Source organism: Semicossyphus pulcher, unplaced genomic scaffold (assembly GCF_022749685.1).
Source record: "Semicossyphus pulcher isolate SPU_LCO1_2020_fin unplaced genomic scaffold, fSemPul1.0.p SCAF_15, whole genome shotgun sequence".
In the NCBI taxonomy this organism is placed as follows: domain Eukaryota; kingdom Metazoa; phylum Chordata; class Actinopteri; order Labriformes; family Labridae; genus Semicossyphus; species Semicossyphus pulcher.
This window is the reverse complement of record NW_027211659.1, coordinates 26237501-26263741: the sequence shown is the minus strand read 5'-3', so window position 1 is coordinate 26263741 and position 26241 is coordinate 26237501. Positions and strand designations below refer to the sequence as shown.

The following is a 26241-nucleotide window of genomic DNA, read 5'->3' as shown; positions in this document are numbered from 1 at the left end:
TCTGAGAATAAAATTAACTTGGTGCATTTTCTCTTTCCTCCTACCTTCTTGAGTTCAGGATGTAATATCTCAAAATAATTAAGATGATAACCCTTTGAGGGTCTTTTACCAGGAAGATGGGACGTGTTAGAACCACATAAATGGTTGAAAATGGCTTCCGAGTATCCGTTCGCCGCAGTGGATGATTTGCATGAAAGGCCTATTTTATGCATTTTGGAATAAATGTTGCACGTTGTTCGGAACATCACAACGGATATGTTGTTCCTGCAAAGCTTCAAAGAGGCTCACTGTTAGAGGGATGGAGGCTGTGCTTGTTCTGTTTTTAGATATCAGTAGATTAAAGGAGCTGAATATGGATAGAACTCGTATTTCCCTAGCTGCATGAACATCAATAAAGGAAATCTTGCTCACTAACACTGATAGATGTCCATTAGCCCGAGCTTTCCCATGTTTCTTCTTTATTTCTTGAGCTTTCAGGTCGTGCTTTAATGCTCAGCTGTGTCAGTGTAAATGGAAGGCGGGCAGCCATTCATTTAGATGGTGGACTCCAGTTTCGCCGGCAGGTACTACGGGTCTATTAGCCGCATACAGCACACGCTGTGCATCGAACGCTGTGCACACAATGCTGCTTTGTAGTGATGGAACAAAACCCGGATGCCATTGAAAGAACCTTTTTACACGACGCATGCATGCTCAGTCATGCACATCGCCGGGAGCTCTCCGCTTATAGCCATCCGAGGAAGGAGATATTGAAGAGTGATAACTGACCAGCTCGATGCTGCAGGTTTAATTTGTTCATGAACAACATGGGAGTTTATACAAGCACATATTCAGCAATGTGAATTATTCTTGTGTTAATATACTGTGATAAAGCAGCGGCCAGTCCGTCCCAAAACAAATGCAAAGACCAAAAAGTAATTTCCCTACAGGCCATTTATTCCTGTTACTAAACTGAGTTTGATAAAAGGTAAAGGTGATAAATATTTTTCTGCTGTTGAACTATTTCTTTTATCAAATATCAAGGTCAAAGGAACTTTGGAAATAAAAGTCTTTGCTGCAGTGCAAGGTGCAGGTTATCCAATGTGTTCTGACACAGCTTTCAAGCACTGAAATGTATCTCTTGACTCTTGTAAAGCATGCAATCCTGAGGTTATAAAAATTAAGATCACTTGAATATAAGTAAAAACGTTTCCCACAGGGCAAGGCTTTAATATCCACATCTATATCTACACGTAAAGGCTGACAGACGGACAGACAGTCTGATCGATGCACAAACAGGACACATCCATACGCTCGCTAATCACCTATTCAAGCATGACAGATTAAAGTGAACCTGAAGCTGGTGATTCAGTCCCAGCGTACACGCCCACTTGCATGAAATCAACCCCACACATTTACACTGAGCTCACTGCACAGCCTATTAATTCATCTGCCAATACACATCCGCAAATGGGGAGTAATTACCACAAACTCTGAGCATGCACTGTTCATGCAGACACCTACAGTGATTTACACCTGCCTGTACACGTTAGGCTGCACATAAGGAACTGACCTTAGTTAGCAGAGTGTAGCCTCCTTTCAGTGTGAGCATCATTTCACTGGTATATTAAAGCTTTAATACACTTGAATATGCAGCTCAGCTGGGTGTTAATGTACTGCTGGATGACATAACGGCGTGGAAACATAATACAAATGATAAGGCTTTATCTTGTGTGTGTTCGGCTTGTAAAGCAAAGCGCTAGTCAAGATGCAACAGGCAGGTTTGGTGTACAACATCCCCCTAATGAATCCCCCAGATAACAATGCATTATGGGAGAAAATGTGCTGCAATTGTTCAGTTAACCTCCAGTCCTTTCATATGGCGCGCCACTGAATATCTCAACATGCTCAGCCATAACTATCTGCAAAGCAGGAGCCCCGGAGACGTGCGGACAACAGAGCGAAAACAAAGGAGGAAAATATAAAAGCACGAAAGACACTTCTTTGTGTTTTCTAAGACAAAGAAGCGAAGCTGAAACGCCATGACATCAGAGGGCTGAGCCAGTGCAGTTCATCAGCTTCTGAAGGCCACTGCAGACACATTTACTCAGTGTGTCATGAAGAAACATATTTCTCCCCTGCCTGTGGAATCACCTCGTATCAGCGCCTCTGCCTGTACCTGAGAGCTTCCCTCAGCGGTGTAATAGGATTGTGTCCCTGTGTGCCATACTGTCCCTGATTAGGGTGTTTGTCAATGTTAAATTCCATTATTGATGCCCATGCTGTGTAGAATAGTGAATTAGTTGAGCTGGGATTGGAGAGATGTCTGTCAGACTGTTCCTAAGGTGTGCCACTGTAATAGCTTTAGTAAAGGAGTTATAACACTTCCATTCGTCATGCTCCTCATTTCACAAATGTAGAGACCACGTTACAGCTCGGAGAGGAAAAACGGTTTGATGGGTTACTGATATCAGACGGCTGGACATTTGAGTTTTAGCCATGAGGACTGAAATTTGGCATTTTTCTTTTTTTTTTTGGTGGTTCTTCAGTGGAAGAAAAAAAAACCTTCCTACAGAAACTACGCAAACATAATGATACAGCACTTAACTACGGAAGCCTTAAGGGGACATACATCCTCACCAATGACTGTATATAGATGGACAGCGCGTCTCCATCTGCTCTCAGTGGACACAAGTGCTGCCAAAATAGCCCCTGTGACAGGCGCTGCCATCTTGCGATGGTGATGTCATATGGAGCCAGAGTCTGCGCAGTAGAGATCAGTGGGTGGCGCCACCATAGCCACTTCCACTGACCAAAACACACACTTAACTTACCAGAAATATACAGCAAGGATCCCGCACGCCGGCGTGTTTAACAGCTTCTCTGTGTTGGTCTGAGGTTAACGTTCACAGGTATGTAAACTTCAATGACTGTAGTGATTGTTTAAGTTACGTCTCCTCTCGCTGTTGCTCCTCCACTCTGCTTATCAGGAACTGATTGGCTGCTATTTGTCAACAGAGCTGTCAATCATCCTTTTTATAGCATCAAATAAATAATTAAAAGTAAAATAAACACTTGGACATAAATCAGCATGATAAGAACTAACTATAATGACAGAAACCATGTTTGACAAAAATGTATTTGACGTGTGTTTTGATTTTATAGTTTGACTCATGTCCCATCTGTTAACATGGAGGAGGCGGGCTTTATGAGCTATACTGCAGCCAGTCAGCAGGGGGCGATAGAGAGGGTTTGGCTTCACTTTTAGGGCGCTGTCATGTCGTCCATCTTCTTATACAGTCTGTGATCCTTACATTTGATTTAATCTGTTTTCTCGTGATAAGTCATTTCCGGTTGTTTTCTTGAGGTCTCGACTTCTTTATCTCGTTTTCTCCAGATATGACTGGTCATTGATATTACAGAGCAGGACATGCCATGCTGCCATCGCCCACACTAATGAGGTAAATTAAGCCTGTTTCTATGTTTGTTTTGTGCTTTTGCAGCTCTGAGAATTATCAGAGAGTAACGATCATCTGAGTCGAGATCTCAAGAAAACAACCGGAAATGGCTCGTTATCACAGGAAAACAGAATAAATACAATGTATGGATGCATTTCCTCTTTGGGCTGCCGTACATATCTTACATGAATCCATGAGGTCATTTTTATCCCCAAAACTGTGATGACTGATTTTAACCTCAAAAACAAGTTACTGCACTCTGCAGTGTTTCCTGAATTGGTTCTAATAGCAATGCAAAGCAAACTGTCGTTACCACAATGTTGTTTTCTTTTAGCTTTTTTGATTTTAATTTAATTTGTTGAAATCTTTTAAACATTATGTACCAATGCTACTACTAGATATGAGAATTTTTAGATATATGTGATGTCATATTTTACTTTCACACATATCTACATGATGATTCATCGTAGACAGTAGCATCCCCAGCTAGAGCACTGATCAGACTCTCTTTGACCGATGGTTTGTGAAACTTTTATTTTCCATTTAACCGTGCTGTAATTCCTCACACCACAGTAAGAGCTTGTTCACCCTCCAGCTGGTTTGCTAAAATCGCTTGGTGAAAGGACGATGAAGAAGAAATGCTTCCACTTCTGACCAGCGTTATGTTTCCGGTTCTGCGGCAGGTAAACAAAAACCCACCTTCAAAATAAAAACCCCAAAAACTGTTTACAAATATTACAGAAACAACAGACTAACCTTATTGTGAAAATAACATCATTGGATGCAGTCCCTTGACTTGGATGAGTAGAGCGGTAAAAGGGCTTGCAGGATCCCAAACAGACTTTCCGAGTCTTTTGAGTCAGACTTTGTAGCTCCTACAATTTACATTGTAAGCGGAATTTAACTCTGAAACTTATTCACAAGACAAAACTGATGCCAAGAAGTAAATAGGCTATGCCACCGGGAGCCATTCGGGGCTCAGTGTCTTGCCCAGGGACACTTCGGCTCGTGACCGTAGCAGTCAGGCATCAAACCCCCAAACTTCCGACTGAGAGACGACCGACTCTAGCCGCCCCAGATGGCAGTGAAGCTGGCATTTAAATGGCATAATGTAAAATTCAAACTGACAAGAAGACTGAAATGAGATGTACATTAGTGGTGGTGTGGCTGCAGAGGCTAAAATCAGCTGCGTGCATCCACAATGCTTCAAAGCATAATCTTTAACCCGACTCTCCATCATATTCCGCACGATCACTGGGAACTGAGATTTATGGTCAACATCTGTGACAGGTTTCTCCGTCACGTCCGCTGCTACACTAAATTGTCACCATCATGAATCTGAATTGCTGATATTATCAACATGAAATCCATTTTGTCTCCATTATCTGGCAACGTAACATGAAATGTGGGAAGCTAAATTACAAACACAACTAAACTTGCACCCCAGGCTTGTAATTACTGTCCATTCTGAATCATGTGTGTAACTGTCTGGCCTTCTTAAGTGCCTCATTATTCATTGTGTGCGCGCGCCAGTGGAATCACTCCATTTTTATAATGGTACAGGGATTTGCTGGACTGCTGTAGGAGATATGACAGAAACTCAGTCTTGTTAATTATACACCAAAGAATAGTCGGTGTAGGTGTTCCAGATATAAACCTGTAAGAAGCATTCAAGATATACAGGTAAATGTTATATATATATTATATACAGTGTATGTACAGTAGAAGCTAAAATCACATTTTCTTTAAGGCCACTGCTGCATTCTTACATAATCATGAGGCTTTTGTTGCCTGACTATATTTGTGCTTCATCAAATTACCGGTTATCTACAGCAAACTCGTGCATGTTCGACACTAGCATGGAAGAACTGGCTGTATATTTATATATCACTGTGGGCAAACATAATAAAGCTGCTGCAAGTCCCATTGATTACTCTATGACTATAAGGTATTTAAGTTGGGGTAGGAAGCTTCTGAGGATCAGGAGGAGGGTAGCACTTTATTTTCATTACGAACAGTATCAAACTACCTTTCTCTGCCCATGGAAGACTCCATTCACGCCCAATGAATGAAGGGCATGGTTCTTACAGGTAGGCAGGAAGGTAAGCCATCAAACCCGAGCACTTATTTTGTTGTATTTTATACCGTCAGGATATAACAATAATTTCAATAAATATAATTACATTTGATTGCACTCCATTGTGCTTCATGTTGCATCAGGTGTCCCCCAAGGTTCCGTTTTGGGTCCACTTTTGTTTCCTATAGATTCAACAAAAAGACACGAATGCCTGAAATGTTCTGACAAAACATAATAACAAAAATATAATTAAAAATAATAAAATGTCAACATTAAAACTATCCAAATGCATGTGTGTATGTAAGTCGTGTAACAAATGTGTGTGTTGATGTCGTTAGCTTGTCTTGGCGTGACACTGTCCCTCTTTATATCTTAACCTCAGTTAAATTGTTACTTATGGACAGTTTAATTTTAATACAGTTGATACTGTCAGTTACAGCTGTGGTGCTCTCATATCACTCACTTGGGTATTTGCAGTATATATTGTTGTATTTGGTATTATTCAGTTATGGAGGTTTTATCTGAAACGTGTGTTAAATGCTTTCAAATCTAAATTGATGTTAGGATAAATATCAGGAAGACCTAAGCTCCTCTTCCTAACAGTGTTGCCTCTTCGGGCAGGATTTTAGCTGTCCCATGTGCCTCCTTGCATTAGCTTCATTAAGTCATAAATCAATGTTAGGTTGCTGATTTATTTGTGAGTAAGTGGCTGTGAAAGAGCTTTGTCTGTGTTTGTCTAGACTCCATTTTTTTGTGTTTCGTACAATGTTACCTGTTGTGAGCCTACCTTGAGAACATACATGTTGGAGTTTGCATGTGCACAGCGATGCATATTTTACTTGCCTGCTTCCTGGTGAGTCAGTGCTCATTTGTCCCAAGGCATTAAGTGTTGACACTGTATCTGAGGTCATCCCATCACCTGGCCACCCCATTCAGAAATTTCTGCGCTCGCCCCTGGCTACCAATCATCACCGGTCATTTGTGCACATGCCTACCGCGCTAAGCAGCGCGAGGCACATACAGTAGCTGTCAGATGCGGTTGCGCGCTTCAGCCATACAACGAACAAAGACTGAGAACACTCATCCCATGCTGTAGGGTTGTAGAGTGGAACCTCTTTGCTTATCTTCCCGGCTGTTTTATCTCACTTGGATAGGAGGACTGTTTGTGTCGGAGTCCCAAGATGAACCAAACGGCCACCGTATCGCATCAAGTTAAATGCCAATCTACGAAGACCATCAAGGTAAGATTCATGAATGTTTAATCTTCGCTGTGACAAACTTCTTCGTGTTTTATGTGACTCTGTATCAGCAGCAGCTGTGTGACAGTTCAAAACTTCAGTGCGGGTTTGGCGAGCAGGGATGCGCATTGACGCACAGCGCTTTGGAGATGGTTTGGGGACATGCATGTCAGCATCCCTGTTATAGCCAAATGTAGTTATGGCTCCTGTTTAATGTTTTCTCATTAAGACATGGGAGCGAGCAGGCAACCTGACACCTCTGGCTGTGTTTGTGTGTGAATGTGTTGGATGACGAGCCATAAACTGGCGCAGTGGCGAGATTTCATTCATCTCACGTCGTGCTTCTTATTATTATATTATCTGTATGCGGTGACAATAGAATTTAGAGTCTCTCTTTAAACAGGCACACACTGGTCTCTGTGTTCAACAAACACGGTTATGGGAAGACAAATCTGAAACATTTAAGTTAGTGTTTGATGGCGCATCAGTTGCTTAAGTTTACGTGCATGGTCTCGAGAGATCATCCTGATTTAAACCTGTTGTTAACAGATCAGAAGTAAGTGGCTGCAGGAGGCAGCAGGAAGCGTCTTTATATGTGTATAGTATGAAACAGTGAGAGGACAGGTGGCGTTATTGGTTACAGTCACGACAAAGGAACGTCTCCGCACGGCAGCATCCGCATTGTCTCCACATTGTTCACCTAAAACCTGCGCCGAGGAAGTGTGAAATGTGTGTAAGAGCGTGCGCGCGCATTCTTCGCTTGCGGTGCGCGTGCGTGTCTATATGTGTGCGCGTGTGACTCAACAGCAGTATCGATTTTGCCGCGGGTTCTGCATCACTTTTCAACCTCGAAGTCTCACCAGAGAAATTTAGCTCGGGGCAAAATGTATCGATCCTCTTCCCCACCAACCCAACGGCGAACAACTGTGGAATACAAGGCTGAATGTTCAGATTAGTTTAAGTTTGGATGAACGACGAGCAGAAACATAGAGATGGATCCGTCACAATCAGAAGCACAAAATACTTTATTGATCCCAGAAGGGGACTGGCTCACGTTACAGTTGCTTCTATTGTAGAAAAGAAACGGGAGTAAACTATGAGAAAGCAGAAAATAAAATATACTTCAAAACAAATGCATTAAACTATAACAGTAGGCTATGTGTTAAAATATAGAAATATAAATAATGTGTGTACAAAATGTTAATATATACACTGTAGTACTTTAATAATGTAAATTAAGGTGTACAAATATATCAATTATTACACTACATAATGTTAAATGCATACAAATATGTAAATATCTATACATTATACTACTATATATAAAACAATATGTATATAAAACATGAAATAGAAATAATAAATCATACAAATATATGTTTATTAAAGCGATCTTTAAATAGTATAAGTATGTAATTTAACTATGAATGAGATAAATAAGAAGGATTGAACATTAAAAAATGTCAGTTATGAATAATTTATGTGTCGAAGTAGGAAGAAATATAAATACATACTATTGAAATAATAAAATCAAAGCTGCTTTGTATCCGAGCGTTTCCTCATTCTGGACGGTGAGACAGGTGAGTATTGTCTCTCTCTCTGTGGTTGTCAGTTCTGGTTGCTGGGCGGTGAGACATCATCAACATCATCACTTACTGCTTCTATGTGTGCTGGTGATGCCGGGGCCCTCCTGTGTGACCCCTGAGCTGCAGCCAACTCTCCATCCGTCATCTGTGTCTGTGGTGCCGACGCTCACCACAGCCAATCACTCTATAAAGCTGAAAATAGGACGATCATTAAAGGCACTGGGCTGTGTTCAAAGGAGCCTGGCTCGCCGATTATATGACTTTTGGAAGCAGGGCATTATGGGATGCATCAGGCTGGGTAGTTCTCGACTCTTCTTTAAAGCTTAACTCTCTTATTTGCAGTGTTTCCTTTCCTAAGTGCTGATGGTTAGCTAACATTGACTTGATTTAGCCTCCATGAAGTCTCGAGCTCTTCGGTATTAGTCACCAATGGAGGAAGTGTTTGTTGTGGACTTAAAGGGTAATTCTGGATCATCTCTGTCTGTTAATGCTGAGATCTTAAAGAATCTATGCTAACATACAAGTGTGTTGCTGGTAAGTTCGCTGAGTTCTTAATGTTATTCTATATTTGTGTATTTTTTTAAGCTGTCACTGTCCGCCTACACGTCTCTGTTTCAGCTCTATTCAACCCAATTAGCAGAGCTCGGCAGCCCATGACTCACTACTCATAGCAATGTCATTTGGGACGGACTGAAACAAAGTGTCTAAACACACTGTTACCTGAAGGTCTAATCTTTACACCCGAGTTATACTGTTCACGGAGTCAGAGTTCCACAGTCAGTCAGAATGGAGCAACATGTCCTGGAGATTAATCAACTGTCACAGGACGCTCAGCTGGGAGTTTGCGATTGCTTCAAAGCGATGGGGATCGATAAGGAAAAGCAGCTGATTGGCTTCGAGGAAAAAGAGAACAGGCAGAAACTCACTGGAAGGAAAAAGGTGTAATTCCTTGTGTTAAATCTGCCTCTGCATCACCTGCTCACATCACTATTTATTGACCGTACGAACATTTCGTTCCCATTGTGATGGATTTTCTAAAGCACGCTCCGCCGCGCCTGCCTCTGAGATATTTGGATATCTTGTTTGGATGTGTTGCATTAATCCCTAATTGTTGTGTTAGAAAAAAAGCACCATGTCACACGTGTTCAAAGTTATATTTGTTTTAAAATGACAGCAAATAAGTGAAAGAAACAAAATCCCAGGTGGAAGAATAAGAGGAGAGAAAGAGCTTGTTTTTCTCTTTGTCTTTCTCCGCCCCCCCACAGCTTGATGCACCGACTCATAATCAAATAAAAGAACCAGATACTCTGTATACAACTGTAAACATCTCAAGTGTCTGAACACTGCAAATATAAAAAACAATATTCTACAGGAGCAGGCTGTGGAGACAAATTGCTTTTATGATCCGTGCTTTGTCGTACAGTGACAATAAACAGAGCCTGAATTATATTCCTTGAGAATATTCAGGCTCTTATTCCGATACCTAGAGAGCTGCTATGTACAAAAAACGTTTTCTGAATCTCTGCGTGCGGCTCTTTTCTCTTTCACTGCCGGTCTTTTCACTGTGAGGAAACTCTCGCTGCTTTTGAAAAGCTGTATTGTGTCAAAAATTCCTCAAATTAGCACAATACACAGGTTTGCCGTCCTCGACACCCCGAGGCTTCTGCTGCAGCTCGGCCTGATGCGCTTTGCCCTCAGCTCACGGCAAACCTGTGTCGGAAATCAGTCAAACAAGCAGGGATCATAGCCAGGATTAAGTACTCTAAAAGTCCTCTGTGTAGCACAAAAAAAGTTAATCTCTCCATGTTTGACCCCCGTCGTCTGGAGCTGAGGTCTTAACGGCTCTCTGTTATCCTCTTAAATGCCCCCCCTCCGTATCATGGCCGTGTCCTTATGCCGCCAGCACAGATAAGAAATCCAATTAGGACGAAGCAGCAGTTTTTTGTGGCCCTTAACTCCTGAGTTTAACAAGGCCTGATGCTGCCCGAGGCGCGTGTCATCGGCGGTCCTTGGAAGCGTCAGGTCCACCCACATGCAGATTGCAGCGACAAACTGGGACTGCCACATGACCAGGGGGGAGCCGGGTGCACACATCCGTGATGGGAACACAAGGTCGCCGAATAGAAGGTGCTGTTATTCTCAAGCTGTGGTGCAACACAGAGATTTACACAGCAGGGATCTCTACAGGAAGTTTGGAGAGAGTCACAGTTGGTGAGTTATATAAGCAAAAAGGACCGAGCCTCTTCTTGTCATATACCACCTTTAGGATCTTGTTTCATGATGACAAAATAAAGAACATGTTAGTGTGAGCATACGGCTGTATCCGACAACGTATTTAACCAAACTAAATGCAGTTGAGAGATATAAAGAAAGTGAACTGGGCCACCTGATTTACAGAAGTCGAGGGGCCCAGATTGTCAATGCTGTTCTGTGGTTTGAGCCTGGAGCTCGGTACCAACAGGCCCCTGCAGGAGGAACTCCAGCTGTAGTCATACATATATAGAAATGGGTCAACCCAACATCTTCTCATCCCAGGCCTTTAAATACAAACACTTTTTCATCTAAAGCAGATGCACAACCATTATCTTGATCTGGTTATCCTAACGCAGCTTGTGCGGATGGTTTAAGCACAAACTACGTGGTTACGTTTATGAAACATCTTGTTTTGGATTAAAGAACAGGTAAAATTTTTTCCAACATGGCGTCATATTACGTAACAAGACGGACCTGCGGTGGCCTTAGATCAGCATGCAGAAGTAGGTGGTAGTGAGTCTGAACCGTCGTATCCTATTGTGTAGGTATTATTTTGGTAGTCTAACATTTCACAAGCTCTTAATGAATCATTTTTGCCGTTTGCACAAATTCTAGCTTGATGGGACATCGAGCCCACCGTCGTACTGACAGGAAGAGGAATGGAGCGAGCTTTCATGCCTGGGTTTGTTCTGTGCAGGTGAAGAGACGGGACTTCGGGACTGTCACCGCTCTCTCTCTCTGTCTGTCACACATCGCTGTGGCACCGTAAAACGTAGTACGGATTTACCATTAAAGAACGAAACACAAATGATACAAGCTGACTCGCCCATTAGTTACTGTAATGGCTAAGTATTAATGCTCCTATTTGCTACTCATGATTTGTTATAGCCTTTAAACTGTACAATGTTGTGATGTGAGCACAGCGTTAGATATCGATAGCTAACGCCGATCGCTCATCACACACCTGCCCAGGTTTCCTCTGGTTCTTGTCGCTCTACAGCTCACTGTCTCTCCTGTGGCCGTTAGTTCTCCTCATCCTGGCCTGTTCCTGCTCTCTTTGACGCCTAACAGGCTCATAATTATAAGCCTGTGGTCTGTTGTAGGGATCTGAATGAGCAATTTCTATATCTTCAAAGACAACACTGGCATTTAGATTCATATTTATTCAAGTTAAACAGTTGGCGGGACTCCCTTATGTAACATCCGTTCTGATGCGGAAATAAACGTACAAAAAACTCTGACTCCGGAAGCCGCTGTAGTGGATTAATTCATATATATTTCATTGAAAATATAATTACGAAATCATTTTCCTACACATTGATTCACTGGTGTCTCCAACCTGCAAGTTGCTCTTCAAGTAATAACTCAACTTTGACTGTTGGTCTCCTGCGTGAAGGTCCTGCTTGTTTCAGGTCTGCTGAGCTTGAACACAGCCAGTGAGTTTGTGAGAACATCCAGAAAATTGGATTCAGCTTGTGAAAGCAGGTGCACATCTAAATGCTTCCACTCCCACTGATAGACAGAAATGGATGCAGAATACAGACGTTTGAATGGGGATCTATTATGCTCATTTTCAGCTCTATAGTTTTTATTCTGGGATCCCACTGGAGCAGCTTTGCATGATTCACAGTTCAGTGTGAAGCCTGAGGGATTATTTTTACATACGTTCACCTCATTACTGAATCTTCAGCTTCGTATTATATGAACATCCATTAGTGTCACATTAAAATTAAAATGACAGAGAGGACCAGTGGCATCAGAGAGGGGCCCCGACCATCATCATGGCTGCGTCTGTGCCAAGATAATACAGATACAATTCACTGTCATACTTTTTGAACAGGTTATATAAATTGGCCAATAATATCATTATTAGACGGGCTGCTAACACCTTGTCTTTTCTCTTTATAAAGACCGGATACTACAGGTAAGAGTGCTGGATCATAGGTGGAAAAATGACTTGGTACTTGACTTGCCTTAACTAAGGACTTGCCCAAGAAAAAATGACTTGAGACTTGCTTGGGACTTCAGTAAAGATGACTTGGTCACAACACTGGCATTTGGCTTTAGGTTTAGGATTATGTAGCGGCCACTATAACCACACGGCAGCAGGCTGAAGCAATCCACTGGAGCTATATCAAAACCTCTTCCATCTCTTAGCCCCAAAACGTGTGACAGTGTTTTATCACTCTCACTTTAATCATCACCTCCTCTTTACAACATAACACTCAGCCTGTTAGTCTGAGGCGTGTGTGAAATATCTGCATCCGCTTTCTTTATACATCCGGCTTCAGGTGAATCCGTCGACCACCAAACTTTGAGCACAAGAAGAAAACCTTATCAAGTGAATTAGTTTCACATCACGCTATTAGCTCTATATTTTATCTCGGCTAATCAATCATTTGAAGAGCAAATTGAGTGAGATTGCATTTTGGGGGCTAATTGCATTCCTGGCATGCCGATACTGATTGGCTGACAGGAGTTGAGTGTACTCCATGGTGAGTCTTATCTCAAAAATCATTAGTTAGAAAGCCTCTTCATCAAATGATGATGAAATAAAAGTGCAGACAGAAGTGCGGGATCGTCTGTCGTGTCGTCCATAAAAACAGGCTGCTTTTAAAAATAGAGACTTTTTGTCACTCGAGATATATTCAGAGTTTACACACTGACGCGCTTTGATCCAGCTCAGAGAGCGCACTATTTCAGATAAAATACTCTGACACGTTCTCATGTTGCAGCTGACATGAAAGAGATTCAGATTTTAAAGAGAAGTAATGAGGACGGTGTTGAGGGAAACTGAGCCACATCAAACTCTGTCCTGAGCCGGGGAACAAAGACATTTACTGTCATGTAAACTTCTGAAGCATCAATGAGGCTGTTAAATGGTTTAATACGTCAATCTTTAACAGTGTTTGCCTTCAGTCTGGAAGCCAAATCCCAGACGGTGCCATGTACACAACAGTTCAAGCGATGCTGGCTGGATTACTGTTGGTTTCTCTGTATTGCGTGATGTGTTTGTGTGATAAAAGGCAGCGGAATATCAAATGATGAAGAATATTCATGTCGAAAAACAGAGAGAATCACTAGTCTGGATAAACAAATATCGAATTCCCCAATATTTCACTTTCATTTATATTTCACATTGCATGTTCACAGCTCTAATACACGTCTCCGTCGAGGCTTCTCCCATCGCTGGAAGGAAGACCAGCATTGTTTGCAATCTCTCTGCCAGCACGCAGCCCCGATCGCTCTCATCTCCGTAACTCAGCGCCCCGAAACGCTCGACAACTCAGCCAGCAGGTTATTGAACCTGCGAGGCGTATCCCTGTTCCCAAGATCTATCACACAAACAGCCTTTAAAACAGCTCGGGACTCGGGCCCTGGGAGTGATAGATGGCTGGATTCAGTCTCATAAGAATGATTGATACACACAGAAAATACACATCAACAGGCCATTAAAAGGGAGTTCAGGTATTTTAAACCTGGGCTTTATTTTAACATACTTTGGAGTTCAAATGACTTGTGGGTACAAATAATTTCTCCAGCTCTCAGTCATGAAACGGGCTGTAATGGCTGCAACGTAATCCTTGTGGCAAATACACCTGATCAAAGTGCTTGTTTTTGTTATCCCGACACAGGATCCTTTTAGTTTATGCCTGACACAGCTGTCACATTGATCCCTTCACATCCACCAGACTCCATTGACAAAAACACTCATTTTACTGTGCAGAACAAACAAGTTGTTTTAAATGGTTAGTCCAGATCTGACACATTTCTGTGACACAAAACCCCTAAGAGATTGAGGAAGAGGGAGACAAGCAACCCCTAAGTTTGCGAGGTAAAATGTCTCTGGTTTCTGGTTGCTTTACGAGGGATGTTTCTGGTTTAAAAAACGAACATCTCATTCTTCAACTTAAAGGTTTAACTCTGAAGCCACAAAACAATCTAAGCCTGTCCATGGCTAACTCAAGCACTTTGAGTCAACTGACACATTTGCCCACAAAGATTACGTTGCATCCATTACAGCCTGTTTTGTGGCTGCTGGCTGAAGCAATCTACTGAAGCAACTTTTTGTTAGAGGTCTTCATGGATCCACCGGAACCCTAGGACCCGGACGGGTTAGGGTCCACGTTTTATGGGCAACTGGTTCTGGATGGGGACTTGTTCTATAACCCCGGGTTCCGGGTCTGTTCAACATTATGTGTAATACCCGAGTGGATCTGGGAAGACCTGGCTGTGATTGGAAAGTGTTGGTCATGATGAAAGTGAGAGTGCAAGCAAAGTGCAGCTTTGGCCACAAGGTGGCAGAGATGTGGACTTGAGACTTGGTGACTTGGACTCGAGTCGACTTGAGTCACTGTTTTGGTGACTTGCTACTTGACTTAACAAAAAATAAATGACTTGAGACTCGACTTGGACTTGGGGCATGATGACACGGATGACTTGCGTGTGTTCATAAGTTTGAATGTTAGCTGTTAAATATCAAATGATAAAATTCAATGTTGTCAAGTTTCTAACTATCAAGTATGTACGCGCAAACTGGGAGTCATGATTGGACGACTCAAAACGGGCTACTAACACCTTGTCCTCGTTATAAAGACCGGATACTACAGGTAAGAGTGCTGGATCTTGGGTGAAAAAAAAAGACTTGACTCTGGACTTGACTTGCCTTAACTAAGGACTCGACTTGACTTGACATAACCTGTGACTTGACTTGACCTGCCCAAGAAAAAATGACTCGAGACTTGCTTGGGACTTGAGCAAAGATGACTTGGTCACAACACTGCAAGGTGGCACCAATGACCTCCATCTGCTTTTGCTCAGGAGGCGAAGGGTCACATCACAGGTCAGACTTGGACAACACGGATGATAGCAAACTAGAAATGCTAACATTAGCTGCCGTGGCAAAGAGTAATCGTTATCATTGTTCAAAAGGACAAATAGTTGAAGTTATCTTTATTATGCTCGATGCAACAGAACGCCAATGCTGCTTCTAAACGAGCCGCGCATTTGGCCAATTGGACTTTAAATCTGAGATAACGAGAGGATTAGCATTCCTGTTTCCATCGACACAAGATGGATAACAGGAAACCTGGATGCGTTTTATAAACTTTCTTGGTGAGGAGGATGGGTTATATGCACGGCCAGGCACAGGGGAGAAGGCTACGGCACATTACGTAGGACAAAAAGTTTGTTTTGACAGCTGACTAACGCTAACTTGTTAATAGCAATCAGCTGTGTAGTCGGTGCTGATCGGGTCGCCCGGCCGGGGTCGGGTCCTACATTTCTCGGTTTTGCATGGGTCCGGGTTCCCGCTCTCAAATAGACGGATCCCGTTTGGTTCCAAGTCGTACATTTCTGGGTCTGTTTGGGTTCGGGCACGACATTTTGGACCCATGAAGACTTGATGTTTTGTACCTATTAAGCATTTAAACCCTGATAGCTAAAATATTAGTGCACATGTTAACAGGAATTACCCTCTAAATTCCTTCATTCAGAAAGAGAAACAGAGGTAGAATAACTTGTCTGGATGAAGAAAATACTAAATTCCCAAATATTTCACTGTAATTTATATGTTCACAGCTCTAATAAAAGTCTTTCCCATCGCTGGAAGGAAGACCAGCATTGTTTGCAATCTCTCTGCCAGCACGCAGCCCCGATCGCTCTCATCTCCGTAACTCAGCGCCCCGAAACGCTCGACAACTCAGCCAGCAGGTTATTGAACCTGCGAGGCGTTCCCCTGTTCCCGAGATCTATCACACAAACAGCCTTTAAAACAGCTCGGGACTGGCTGGCTCTGGGAGTGATAGATGGCTGGATTCAGTCTCGTAAGAATGATTGCATTGGCTCTCGAGTTGCTGAGTCTATAAATTACAGAGCTATGCCAGCTGATCTCAATATATACGCTCCTCTCGTAGTACGCCTCTCATTCCCGAGCCTCACCGAGGAATATGTGATAGATGTGTCGCTAATTTGTTTTGTGGTTGAGACGTATCTGCCACTCATTTACATAAGAGCGCTTCCCCTGGAGATGCTTATTTGTCCCTGTGAGGGAAAAAATGTAACATGATATGACCTGCCATTTGCTCAGCCATGCATATTATCCTTGCATTAATGGGTCCTATAGAGTCCTTGCGACTGCATAAGGACTTAAGATATCAATTTGTTCCTCAAACAGAGCAGATGTTGATGCTATTGAAAGTAAAGACACTCAAACATTCAGTGGAATGCTAAAAGCAAAGATGTAAGTGGTAAAGTGCTGCACTAAAGCTCCTCTGGAGTTCACATCTTCCTAAAGGAGCTCAACACACTTGATGATTAATGGTTCAAAAAGTTAACTTTCCTCTTTTGCACAACACACTCACAAAGATTGATGAGTTCATTCACATGCTGAGTTTGCCTTGCTGCCTTATTTTATCACACTGCATCGTGTGCTAGAGCTGTCTGCAAATGAGGAAAGCATCCAGGAGACGATGCCATTTAAATGCTATTTAGCAAGTTCATTAACGAACAAAGTTATACCGATTTCTTTTTAATACAGTATAAGAAAGGAACTCTTTGTTCATCACCGTTTCAGAGATGTGTGCAGTGAAGATGTATCTGTGTGTCTGTCGGATGCAGCGGGGTCTGTGAAAGTCATGTCAGCGAGATTATGTCAGGACCAAATGTGCTTCAGGGCCCGCTGTGCTGTGAAATGAATAGGTGTGAATGTATCACAGAGTGCTGGTGGGATGCCTCGAATTCCAGTCGAGTTCCGGTAATAAAATAAGTTGTAAAGTTCTCACTGTGCTACATGTTGTACAAATCAGTGACTTTAGGAAGGAGACTGAGGCTGTGTTTACACATACTCAGGTATTTTGGAGTTTTTTTCCCCATTCTTTCCAAAAAAACCCGTCCACACGAGCACGGTTATTAAAAAACCCCCGCCATAAAGAAAACGCGAAAACACAACGCTGTCATGAGAACGCCACACCAACAGGCGGCGAAATAACCCGGTCATGCAAGGAAGAAAAAGTAAATCAAAAGTCTGAAAAAGGACTACCTGGCAGGCTGCAATGGTGCATCAAGAAGGGGGACGATATATCAATATAGTGGACGAGTAACTGTACAAATATGTGTAAACATGTAAAGGTCCTGTAAGCAAGGTTAGAAGCATCACTGTTTTTGTCACATCCTTTTTTTCCCAAGGAACGTCGCCTCATTTGTGACGCCTCACAAAGGAGATGTCACGAGCCAAAAACGCCTTTTACCCCGTCTACACGTCTCCGTGGAAACGGAGTTTCTCAAAGTCTTCACCCTGGAGTTTTACAAAACATCCATTTTCAGCGACCTAAAACGTGTTTGTGTGGACAAAAGGCCAAAACAGAGAAAAAGCCACGTTTTAAAAAATACCCGTGTACGTGTCGACGTGACCTGAGCAGTGATGATTGCTGCTGGAGACTTATTGTTTCTCCTCACATTGTTCTTCACTTCTTATTTTTCTCTGCTAAAGGTGTCAGCATAGTAGTAAAGATAGGACCAAAACTCATATAACTTACTCACATAAAATTGGCAGTTGCATATTCACTTATTGCTCAGGCGCCTGTACTGTCTGTCATTGACACCAAGCTGCTGCTGTGATAATCAACGTGGTGTTTTTGCAATTAACTTGAAACCACAGATTTAAATTTCTTTCACCATTTTAACCTCTCAAGTTGTCTACATCTTTTCTTCTGCTTGAAACATTTTTAATGAAACTATTTTCTCTTAAAAAAAACTCCACAGTTCCAAAAAAAGCTAGTCTTTTACAAACCAATCTCGGATTGCATCGGCTATATTCCGCTTTAGCCGGCGGTTAGCGATAAATGACTTCCAAGATTTCCTTTTCGGCGTGCTGCATCGTTTACAGAATTGTGATTGACTTTAATTAACAGGTCTTAAGTTTCATGATGCAGATTAGTTACAATTCAAATGAAACTTTGTCAGGTCTGTCCTCAAGAGGAATATGGATTGATCATTTCTGATGCATTTGAGGAAGTCGGGAAATCTAAACGCTGAACGGCTTTCGTGACACAGCGGCAAGGGAATTTTTGATCCAGAGCGGATTGTTATCTGCTTGTTGCAGATGTCTGTTTATAAGAAGCTAAATCATCATCATATGATTCTGATGGGAGTCAGGATGTCTTTATGCCGCATTATGTTCCTCCTCTTTTGCTCTTCACACGGACTGTTTTTCCTGCATACGCTGCAGCCTGCTGATATATGATACGTCAATCCTACTCGGACTACAATCGCAGTACAAACGTAAACCAGAACACTTGCCACCCCTAAAATCCACGTCCCTGCCTACAGATTCAATCAAGCCCATCAATGTTCTAATAAAACAGCAACAAATGTAGTCATGTGAAAGAAAATACATCAGATGTTTCAAAAAGTAGATTTATATTCCTCAACAGAGCAACATTAAAGTCATAACCATGATGCATCTTAAAGAGTTTTGCTTCTTGTCAAATAAGAAACAAACATCCAACTCCACCCACCTTGTTTGGACCCTGTGCATCTTGCAGATATTCCACAGTCAGGTTAGTAATGATCGAAAAGTTTAGAGAAAGAAGGAACTAAATATTTAGGGACATCTCCGTAAGGAGCGACTACAGCGGTATCAAGCAGCAGGCTTCATTCAATGCTTTTACAGATGAACTAAATTTTATCTAGCACAAAATCTAAATGTTATAAAATTCATGTTTGATGCTTTAGAAGATCCTCGCCACAGTGTTTATATCCCACAGGTGTTGTTTGTTTTTGTTGTCTATCGTGGTGTTTCCATATGGACCTGCCATATGTCTGCGTCTCATCCGGTAGTCAAGATTCCAGGAGAGACGCTGAGAAACTTTCTTTGGAGTTTTAAGTGTACTTAACTCGTGTCAGTATAGTGGTAGGAAGCAATCTGATAATTGCCAACCCGCTGTAAGGGGCTGCTTCACAATGGCAGCACATGTGAACACATCACCCTGTATCATCCAGTGTGTTTTTTTCTGTACATATTGAGTTGTTTTACACAGTAGATACTGACATTCATGCATTCTCCTGTTGGTTTGTGCACTGGGATAAATAGTGACTAATTAATGACTACATTTTTATAGCAGCAACTGTCTGCAATGATTGCATGATCACTCAGAGTATTTATGTGCGCACCGTTTAAATTTGGTAGAAACCAGACCACATGTACAAAAACAAGTTAACTATTTTAGGTGTCTCATTCAAATATGTCACATTCCCAATGTGTTGCCGCGTGTAGGCGGGGTGCTAAAAAGTGTTTTTGCAAACAAGTGATAATGGCGTAAAACGTGTGTAGGTGGAAATGAGTGTGGCCTTAAAAGATAGACACACGTTGACTCGAGGATTCAGGAGGGAAGATCAGGCTCACAACTCGGGGAGAAAATGTTACATGTATGTCGAGGTACACTGACCGTGAAGAAATTATACTTTTATTTAAAGATATGTTTCTTAGCGCTCTCGTGTTTATTGGCCTGCTGGATGTAAAACGCAAACAGGAAAATAGAAGAGAGAAATCCTTTGGCTGATGAATGCAATGAAATGTGGTTGAAAGCTTTAGAAAAAACAGCGACCTTGTGTCATCAATTTCTTTTATCACCTTTATTGGAGCTAAAGAGAGACAGGAAACATGTGGAAGAGAAAGAGTGGGGTTGACATGGACCAAATGACTGAGGGTTGTAGTCTAACCCAGGACTGGTGCAGCAAGGACTCAGTGTGTACATGATGTGTGTACATCACGTGCCTGAGCTAAACCTGCACCATCTGTTACAAGACATTAAAAGCCTTTTTCACTGTAAGCGTTTCGACATCATACAGGTGTTAATAATAAAGTGTAAGATGGATGAATTCCATCCAGCTTCAGCAGTTTCAGGGTGCTAGTATTGTGCATGCTGTCTCACTACCCAACCAAGGCTCACAGCAGTTTGTGAAATAGTCACAAAAATATAAGATGAAGTTGTGCACAAGCACAAGAATCTACCTTTTTTGTGTCAGTCAGTACAATGAATTACGTGGTTGTAGCACAAATTTCATACCTTCAGAGCTCTCTCTGTCGTATAGTTCCTGTCCTGTGTGAAAACAGAAGTCAACGTTAACTTAAGTGTAATTTCAGTGTCTAACCCTGGACGTCCACTGGTTGCGTGACTGCGCTGCGGTTTGACTCCATGCTCAGCCGTTTTTTTGCGGACAGCTGGAGCCGTTGAGACCAGGGAGTTCCCGCGGTAATTACAGAATCACACGCGATCGTGCGAGATAACACAACATATGTGCTATAAAAACAATTACAAACACACGTGAGGTTATTGTTGGAGTATTACGGAGTATTTTACATGTACGGAGTAATTTATTCGGAAAATTAACCGGATGTTTTCATGTGGTTTCGGTAGTTTCCTGTCTCGCTCAATCTGCTCCGTGCTGAATTGATGTACAGTGCTCCGCCATCCGGCAGATGTAGAAGCGCTGCGTATCTCTGCCATAGCCACTTCCGCTAACCAAAACAGAAATATACAGCAAGGATCAGCGTATATTAACAGCAGAACAGCTTCTTAGAGTTGGTCTGAGGTTAACGTTCACAGATATGAAAACTTCAATGACAAATTACGTCTCCTCTCGCCGTTCGTCCTCCACTCTGCTAATCCGGGACTGATCGGCTGCAGGAGCCAGATTGGTCAACAGAGCTGCCAATCATCATTTTTATAGCTTCAAATATCTAATTAAAAATAAACTTGTCAGAAAAATGAACACTTGGACATAAATCAGCATGATAAGAACTAACTATAATGACAGAAACCATGTTGGAGAAAAATGTATTTGACGTGTATTTAGATTTTATAGTTTGACTCATGTCCCATCTGTTAACACGGAGGAGGCGGGCTTTATGAGCTAAACTGCAGCCAGTCAGCAGGGGGCGACAGAGAGGGTGTGGCTTCACTTTTAGGGAGCTGTCACGTCGTCCATCTTTTTATACAGTCTATGGTCTAAACAAACAAAATCAGAAGTAGTTTAGGCACCAAAACATACTCGGTCAGGTTTATAAAGAATGATTATGGTTTCTGTTACAACACGGTCCATCAAATTAAACCAACCCCAGAGCAGCGCTCTTAGAGGCTCTACACTCTATGTCACATGACTTCCTGAAGGCTTTTGTGTTGCAGGCATAAAATATAGTTCAGTTTAAAATAAGTTTAAAATTGTGCTTCCTCACACAGAAATTTAGAAGGGAAAATTGGTGTCGATGTTCACAAATGTGTTTGCACTGCAACACTGTCACCTTGCTGGGACACTTGGAAAGAAGCCTTAATGAACGTTATCAGTAACGCCTGTGCTTTCTCTGCAATAACAAGTCTAAGCGTGTCTGCTGTGAAGAAGGTGAAATTATTAAGTGAGGGACCCTGTTATCAGACGAGAAGTACTGAAAACACAACAGCTGCTGTTGGAAAATGTCCGTTATTTCTCAACATCATTCATTTTACAGTGCACTGTGCTGTTGTGTTTTGGAGGGAAAGTAAAGAGAGGAACAGCTGGCAGACTGAACCTCAGGTGAACTTTGTGAAGCAGGGTCATGCTCTGGTTAAGCCTCACACAGAGAGGAAGGAGAGCAAACCTGCAGCCTCAGGTTGGATGTTTTATTCTATCTCTGGCAGCCATGTTGTTTTTTTTATATTTGCTCAGATTTTAAATCATATTGGTCAGTTAGTTTAGTCAGTTGACTGCAAATATTTCAGTCACATGGATTAATTTTAAAGTCACACTCACCTTTTGCAGAATATCTCACTGAGTTTGTCTGGCAAAATGCCTGAAACCTGGGGAAGATGGCCTTTTAAGCCCCGCCCACAGGAAGTGGAAGAGACCAACAGGGAGATGGAAGAAGGGGGGAATGCAAAAACTGTTTTAGGGTGGTCTTTGTTATAATTTTCCGAATGCTAACTCATTCTTGTAGATGCTATCTTTTGATATGTCTGATATATCTTAGTTGACCTCCATTAAAGGATCAATTCTCCCCTGGAAAAAGCTGCTGTCAGTCAAAGCTGGTGTTCTCTGTAATCGATAGAAGCAATAATATTTGAAATTGGTGCCATAGCTGTGGAGAAAGTTATGCCAACAGCTCGTGGTTTCACCCATTCTACATTCCTACAACACCCAGCGTGCATTGCGCCCCTCCCTCTGGAAGGAACGGCCCAGCGAGAGACGCTGGAGAGAAATACTACCGTTTTCGGTGCAGGCAATGACTCAGAGCGGTACAGAATCCGAAATACAACGAGAATATACCGGTGGATTGTCTAACAAATCTTCAGGTCTGCAGTCTACATTTCAAACCTGATGGTTCTGAACGAGACATGACATTAGAGGCGGGCGTCCTGGATTAAGGAAGTGTAGTTTAGTGAGCTCCCTGGCCTCCGCCAGATGACCTGTTTTACATAGTCTGACGGAGGTTTTCCAGGGCCCATTGGAGAAGCGGATAGCGTCCTCCAAAGGCACAGAGCCAATTTGCATTAGCTCCCCATAATAGCATGATAGTACTGAGGTTAAAAATTGGTGAACTGGCCCTTTAAATTTGGGCCCTCTTTTTTGGAGCCTTTTAAAAAAGCCTGTTTGATTTGGATTTATTTACTTTTCTTGTGATTTGGAATCAAATTGTGCAACTTTTCTTCAGCAAATTTGTAATTGCTTTGTCCTTTTGCCTTTCATGCTTGGTCCCTGGCAGAGAGAGTGAGGTATTAGAGAGATGTGTGCTTGTGCACTGTAACACTGGCAACACAAATACAGAAACGTCAGTATTGCCTCTATCTAAACTTAAGACCAGTGCTGCTCCATTCTTCACTTTGTGATTTGAAACCATAAAAACTTTGATTTTCATCAGTCCGTCCTCGGTTTCTAGACTTAAAAACACAATTCAAAAAGAAAAAGTTTTCAAAAGCTTTAAAGTGGTTGTTTGATAACTTACTTTTTCTCTTCTCTGTTGGAAGTGTGTAAATCAATATCTTTTAATGCCAACTCACGTACTTCTTCAATTCTTTTAACCTTAATTTAAACAGTAACTCGCTTGAGATTAAAATCTCTTCAAGGGCAACCAAACATTTAAAATAAAAATTACAGTTAAAGAAACAAATTCAGCAGATAAGGAACAACAGACACATAAAGTCCTGCTAAGAAAGAACAAACTGAACTCTATTGTTACAAAGTTTTGTATTAAAGCTTTGAACTTTCTCAGTGTAACAAAATCATTAAAGTGCACTTTATTTTGAAGGTTATTCCAAGAACAAGGCGTAAATAGGAGAAAGCTGCTCTTTTAAGTTCTATAACACAACGTTTTCTTCACTCCATCCTTGTTTCAATGCTTTGACCAAATTATATTAAAGGCAGAGCACGGAAATAACCCGTATTAGCATACCAGCCTTGTCTCTGTCTGCGTAACACAAACAGCCCCCTGATGAGTGAGAACAAAATCTGCATGTTTTTTATCCTAATCAACATCCGCACACTAACAACCCAGTGCATTCGACGATGTGCACCTAATGTGACCTCTTCCTGCACGGAGGTGGATGTAAGACGTATGAAAAACACAGTCTGGCTGAAAACAGCACCCAGCCGTGAGCTAATGAACACAGATGTGGATGTGACTCCAGAGTCAGACGGGGTGGAGCGGTCAATCATTGTTCTGGTGCTGCACACAGTCATTAAAACCTGTTCATCATTTTCACCAGTCGACACATCAGCAGAGCTTTTATTCTTCTGACTGACGTCTAGCAGCGGGTAGAGTATCGTTCAAAGGCCTCCTTCCCTCTGAGACATGAAGCTACATGTTAGCTTTCTTACAGTGTTTTCAGCTCTTATTAGCTTTTGATCAGTCACACTGCTGTCATCATCCATCTTTACATCCATTGTAGGCATCTGTTTACATGATAAACCTGTGATAAACCCACTATATGCTACAGCTACAGAAAAGGTTAGCGATTATGGCAAGTGAATTTACAGTAACAGAGCCTTCAGCAGCTAAACATATACATGTCGTATATAATCAGCCTGATCACAGCAGACAATTTGATGTGCCTACCCTCTCTGGCAGACCAACCACTGCTGGATGATGGAAAACACGTCACTAACTGGGTGCTGCTTGTGATTATTTCCAAGTCTGTAATACTGCAATTGCAAAGGCTTTCATCAGTGGGCCATAGGCTCAATCACCATTGTATTACCTCATTCGGTGGTAGGTAGTGATTTAACAGACATTTATTTACATGAAAATTTTCGAGATTTTTACTTTAAACAACGTTTGAACATATGCAAAGTACCCATAAATAGTAACCATGATTATTTTTTATGCTTTATACTGAACCAATGAGTTTTGGTGCCTTAACTAAGCCAAAGAGTTACATTTAAATAACGTGGACCACCTGTTTGACCGTAGGAAGTGTAGGATTATTTGTTGTGTTGTCTGCCATCCTTAAAGGTTTTTTCTTAGAAAAGCCACAGTATTAGAGATAAGGAACATACAACGTATGGGGTCATGGGTTAAAAAAACACAGGTGTCACTAAGTTTGACGATGTTGGTATTGTGCATGCAGACTCTCTGTGATGGCTCAGAGACAGACTCGAATAGAAGAGAAACATCATCGAGTCAGAATGTGTGCCCTGAAAATGTTCTGCTTTCCAGCTCGTTCAACATCCCCCCTGAGCGGTAAAACAAACAATAAGATAGAAATATTTCTGCCTGAGGATGAGATTTTGGTTTATTTGCCTTCAGCAAGAAATCTAGTAAGAAATGTCTCACAGTGTTGTTGTTATGGCTGCATTGGTTTCAGTGTGGCTGCAGAATAAGTTCAGATGCTGCAACTGAAAAGAGTCTTCTGACTCATACAACCATATAGGTGGTTTGTACCTCCCCTTTTATACAAACCACTGGAGCCTTTTCTTAAATTAGCACTTCAAAGGATGGCAGTGTTCACTCCGGGTACTCCGGCTTCCTCCCACAGTCCAAAAACATGCTTGTTAGGTTCATTGACTCTAAAATTGCCCGTAGCTTTGAATGTGAGCCTGTCCGTCTCTATTCGTCAGCCCTGTGATTGACTTCCGGCCTGTACAGGTGTAACCCCGCCTCTCGCCCCATGACAGCTGGAATCAGCAGCAGAGCCTAATGTTGACGTTACTCTCCATGCAGTGTTTGTGAAGCTGCTGCAACACTCTGCAGAAGCCTCAAAGACTTAAGGCAGCAGTAACATTTGACACTGGTCAAAAAACCCGCTAACACCCGCAGCACCCGGCTTTTTTGCTTAATGGGAAAGGTTACAATTGGTTACAATCTGCAGTAGACCCGGGTCATTATCGCCTTGGCTCTGATCGGCATTGATGGAAACACAAAATCTGTGTCGACACGCTAATCTCCGCCCCCTTACCGGTGCAATGCTATGCTCCGTCTGTAACTCCTGCGACTCTTTGTCAGCTCAGCTACAAATTCCGCCCTCCTCCATCCGAGCAGCGCTCGAACATCGTTCTAAATTTGTCGCAGAGTTTAATAAACAGACGTTGGGCGTGTTTGTGACGTCAGATGGTGACGCAGCAGAAAAGAGACCGACAGGAGGAGGTCTGAAAAACCTCATGTCAACATGCTAAATTTAGGT

At 42.1% G+C, this 26241-nt stretch overlaps 1 protein-coding gene across 1 annotated transcript in view; it reads left to right on the top strand.

The window, feature by feature from the left end:
* Nucleotides 1-6695: 6695 nt before the first annotated feature.
* The window catches only part of LOC138592102 (inactive dipeptidyl peptidase 10-like), a 224796-nt gene continuing 205250 nt past the window's right edge, over nucleotides 6696-26241 (top strand). Inside the window, exon 1 of the mRNA XM_069662726.1 lies at nucleotides 6696-6755. Within this exon, the coding sequence (XP_069518827.1) occupies nucleotides 6696-6755 (60 nt within the window). The remainder of the gene's footprint in view (nucleotides 6756-26241) is intronic.